The 5,000-nt window shown below is 36.9% G+C and overlaps 2 protein-coding genes across 2 annotated transcripts in view; one reads left to right on the top strand and one right to left on the bottom strand.

Moving 5' to 3' along the window:
- Window positions 1-5,000, bottom strand: part of LOC137657858 (prenylcysteine oxidase 1-like) — a 60,639-nt gene that overhangs the window by 44,705 nt on the left and 10,934 nt on the right. The window lies entirely within an intron of this gene.
- Window positions 2,917-5,000, top strand: part of LOC137657095 (uncharacterized) — a 2,652-nt gene continuing 568 nt past the window's right edge. The window contains exons 1-2 of the mRNA XM_068391460.1: window positions 2,917-3,050; window positions 4,047-4,292. Of these exons, the coding sequence (XP_068247561.1) occupies window positions 2,961-3,050; window positions 4,047-4,292 (336 nt within the window). The 5' untranslated portion in view covers window positions 2,917-2,960. The remainder of the gene's footprint in view (window positions 3,051-4,046; window positions 4,293-5,000) is intronic.

Here is a 5,000-nt window from a genome sequence, read left to right as displayed (position 1 = left end):
TCACTGAGTCAAGGCTTTTCAGGAAAGGATCTCATCTTTGGGCCCAATGAGTCCTTTGTAGAAGGGACGACGGTTTAAGCTCCCTACCAAAGTATCCTCTTGGCGGAAATGAACAATGCCTTTAGGATTCCACAGGACTCTATTACATCACTGAGTCAAGGCTTTTCAGGAAGGGATCTCATCTTTGGGCCCAATGAATCCTTTGTAGGAGAAGGGAAGACGGTTTAAGCTCCCTACCAAAGTATCCTATAGGCGGAAATAAACAATGCCTTAAGGATTCCACAGGACTCTTTTAGGTCACTGGGTCAAGGCTTTTCAAGAAGGGATCTCATCTTTGGATCCCACGAATCCTTGTAGGAGAAGATTTAATCTCCCTGACCAAAAGGATCGCTTCCACGTTCTTAAGCAAATCTGGATGCAAGAAAATGTCATGGGGCGAAAAGCGAGGGTCGGTCAAATCTATGGCATTTCGTCAAAAGAGCAAAGAGGACTTTAGCAACGTGGTTGCGTTCAGATGCGGGCAAGATAGCTAACGCTGCTTTCGATGTATTTATTATTATTATTATTATTATTATTATTATTATTATTATTATTATTATTATTATTATTATTATTAACGATTAATTATCAATTATTAATTACTATTAAACATTATTATTATCATTATTATTATTATTATTATTACTATTATTATTATTATTATTATTATCACTTGCTAAGCTACAACCCTAGTTAGAAAAGCAGGATATGCTATATGCCCAGGGGCTCCAACAGGGAAAATAGCCCAGTGAGGAAAGGAAACAATGAAAAATATAATATTTTAAGAACAGTAACAACATTAAATAAATATTTCCTATATAAACTATAAAAACTTTAACAATGTATTTAGATAACGAATGCAGGTAGATACGGAAAATCCGTATTAATTATTATTAATACAATCTAAGCTATAACCCTAGCTGGAAAAGCAGGATGCTATAAGCCCAAGGGCTCCAACATGGAAAAATACCCGATATTATCATTATTATTACTAGCTAAGTTGCAACTCTAATTGGAAAAGCAGGATGCTATAAGCCCAAGGGCTCCAACATGGAAAAATACCCGATATTATTATTATTATTACTAGCTAAGTTGCAACTCTAATTGGAAAAGCAGGATGCTATAAGCCCAAGGGCTCCAACAGGGGGAAAAATACCCGATATTATTATTATCATTACTAGCTAAGTTGCAACTCTAATTGGAAAAGCAGGATGATATAAGCCCAAGGGCTCCAACATGGAAAAATACCCGATATTATTATTATTACTAGCTAAATTGCAACTCTAATTGGAAAAGCAGGATGCTATAAGCCCAAGGGCTCCAACAGGAGGAAAAATGCCCGATATTATTATTATTATTATTATTACTAGCCAAGTTGCAACTCTAATTGGAAAAGCAGGATTCTATAAGCCCAAGGGCTCCAACATGGAAAAATACCCGATATTATCATTATTATTACTAGCTAAATTGCAACTCTAATTGAAAAATCAGTTTGCTATAAGCCCAAGGGCTCCAACATGGAAAAAATACCCGATATTATTATTATTACTAGCTAAGTTGCAACTCTAATTGGAAAAGCAGGATGCTATAAGCCCAAGGGCTCCAACAGGGGGAAAAATACCCCAGTGAGGAAAAGACAAAAGGAAATAAATAAAGAACAGAAGTAATGACCAATCAAAATAAAATATCTAAAGAACAATAACAGAATATATCCTTCATATATAAAATAAAAAGCTTAAAAAAACAAGAGAAATAAGAAAGAATAGCGTACTTGAGTGTACCCTCAAGCAAGAGCATTCTACTTGTCTTGTGGACTGACAATTTCTATAGGTAGTAGGTTGGCCAGGGCACCAGCCACCCGTTGAGATACTACCGCTAGAGAGTTATGGGGTCTTTTGACTGGCCAGACAGTACTACATTGGATCCTCCTCTCTGGTTACGGTTCATTTTCCCTTTGCCTACATACACACTGAATAGTCTGGCATATTCTTTACATATTCTCCTCTATCCTCATACACCTGACAACACAGATTACCAAACAATTCTTCATCACCCAAGGGGTTACTGCACTGTAATTGTTCAGTGCCACTTTCCTCTTGGTAAGGGTAGAAGAGACTCTTTAGCTATGGTAAGCAGCTCTTCTAGGAGAAGGACACTCCAAAATCAAACCACTGTTCTCTAGTCTTGGGTAGTGCCATAGCCTCTGTACCATGGCCTTTCACTGTCTTGGGTTAGAGTTCTCTTGCTTGAGGGTACACTCGAGCACACTCTCCTATCTTATTTCTCTTCCTCTTGTTTTGTTAAAGTTTTTATAGTTTATATAGGAGATATTTATTGTTGTTACTCTTCTTAGAATATTTTATTTTCCTTTTTTCCTTTCCGCACTGAGCTATTTTCCCTGTTGGAGCCCCTGGGCTTATAGCATACTGCTTTTCCAACTAGGGTTGTAGCTTAGTAAGTAATAATAATAATAATAATAATAATTTTGGACAAAGCATGAGAGTAATATTACACGAGGGCTTCCATATAATTCCAGGTTTCATCTAGAATTTTTATACGAATGAATGGAATAAAAATGAAAAACCTATGTTCCGGTTGGTATAAATACTGAAATTGAAGTATAGGAGATTCAATATGGAATCCAGACGAAAATCGAAAAATTTCACTACACAATATCATAACAATATAAACAATGACAATCCATCTATAGCCTAATAAATCATATACAAACAGTGTGTTTTCTACGCAAGAGCCCGTGTTTTACATAAGGTATGACAAAGAAACGCAAAGAGACAATTCCCAAACTCGTGAAATATTCTCCCTCAAAAAAAAAAAAAAAAAAAAAAAAAAAAAAAAAAAAAAAAAAAAAGCCTACTGAACCTTTCGCGGGGTTTTGTTGATGGGCGGGGCTTCGGAGGGTCATGGAAGTAACGTCGAGGTATATAAGAGGCAACGGGTGCCGAAAGCATCAACGGTGTCCTATCAACACGCAAAGCAAGATGAACTCCCTGGTAAGTAGATCTGCTAGTCTTTAGAAGTCAGGAATCAATTTGTTTTCTTTAATTGTTGCTTTGGTGAGATGGTCCAGTTAAAGCAGTTGTTACTCGTTATTCAAGAGGATTATGATACTTGTCTTTTCACATCTTTTTTATATATGCTAAAGCTTCTTAAATCTATATTTGTTTAACTCTGAATGCATCATAAGGTATAACTCAATTCAACAACTTAGTCATTTACAATTACTCGAATCGAATATTTTTCTTTTACAAAAATTACCTTGTGAAATTTGCATATTACAAAAACAAATACAGGATAAACATATTTGCGATTAGATTCCCCATTACGATTTCTTTATTGCAGTGGCAGTAATATGTTTAAATGAATCGACGATACATAAATAAAATATGCTAGAGAAATGGACAGATCCATACGAAATAGTACCCCCTAGCATTTTGTTGAGTTTATTAAGATGTGCCTTAAGACATTAGAGAGAGAGAGAGAGAGAGAGAGAGAGAGAGAGAGAGAGAGAGAGAGAGAGAGAGAGAGAGAGAGAGAGAGAAACTAGCCATAACTGAATGCAAAACCACAAGAAAACTGCGCAACATTGTTTTGTCCACCTAATTTAACTAAAACAAATTGAAAAGGGGTGTTCCTGTTTCTTTCCCTAAAATAAGCTGCTTTGACTGTAGTTGGTTTAATCGAAATGGAAGCACTATATTACTTTTCCCTAAAGTTCCCTTCCGTTCATTAGATTAGGCAAATGGCAATATAGCTATAGCCATGCTACGTTTAATTTCGCACAGTGGAACATTTAATCAAATTATATTCCTAGTTTCTCTCTTTTTGTTTCTTTAAATTCATTCAAAAAGTACAAGTTATATTTTTTCTTATTTATTCCACGGTTATAGCAGAAAGCTACACCATTCAATGACATTTTCAGTTTTTGTCTGATCCGCCGGTTAACTACAGAGGTGTTTATCTCAACGAATCATTCTCATATCTTCCAGGCTGTTTTAGCTGTTTTGGTGGTCGCAGCTGTCGAAGCCATGCCGCAGGCGGCTACGACGGGCACGCCAGCCCCGACAGCCGCAGTGCCGCAGGCGACTTCCCCCTTCCCAGGGTTCTTCTTCACTCCCCAGGGTGCCTTACCTTCCTCTCTCCTGCAAATGCAGGCACCGTTCCTGACCCAAGCCCCCGGGGTAGCTGGTCAGCCCCCTACCCTTCAGCAGGTCATCCCAGTCACCTCATTTGTGGTAAGTTCAAAAATAATTCCCAGTTGATAAGCAAGAGAATATAGCTTTTGTATCAGTTAAGGTACTATCCTTTTTCAATACTATATAGATTTTTACATGAGTGGTCTGTACAACAAATTATTTGCTGTATGTAGGTACACCCTTCTGTACAATAAATAATTTTCTGTATGTAAGTACACCCTTCTGTACATAAAATTTTCTGTATGTAGATACAGCCTTCTGTACAACAAATTATTTTCTGTAATTACACCCTTCTGTACAGCAAATTATTTTCTGTAACTACACCTTTCTGTACAACAAACTATTTTCTGTAAGTACACCCTTCTATGCAATCAATAATTTTCTGTAAGTACACCCTTCTGTACAACAACTTATTTTCTGCACGTAAGAACAGCCTTCTATATTTTCTGTATGTAGGCACACCTTGGTATTAGTGTTTTACTTACAACATTGCATTTTGTTGTATTTGCTCAGAGAACTAGACTTTAAAAGCCAAGAATTCTGTGGTAAGACAAAGAGAAAAAGGAATAGGCCTACTCTAGGAGCCATAGACTCCTTTAAGGAAGGACTGGAACGTCCCCTGCTCGGGGTTTTTAACTTGAGTCTGAAAGATTAACTTGAGTCTGGACTAAAATGACTTCTACCAGGGCTAGAAACACGTTCTCGAGTCTATGCTATGAGCCAAAAATCTTTTATCCTACCATATTT

This window comes from Palaemon carinicauda, chromosome 18 (assembly GCF_036898095.1).
Source record: "Palaemon carinicauda isolate YSFRI2023 chromosome 18, ASM3689809v2, whole genome shotgun sequence".
NCBI classification, from domain to species: domain Eukaryota; kingdom Metazoa; phylum Arthropoda; class Malacostraca; order Decapoda; family Palaemonidae; genus Palaemon; species Palaemon carinicauda.
Note: the sequence above shows the minus strand (reverse complement) of the source record. Positions and strands in the feature narration are given on the sequence as shown.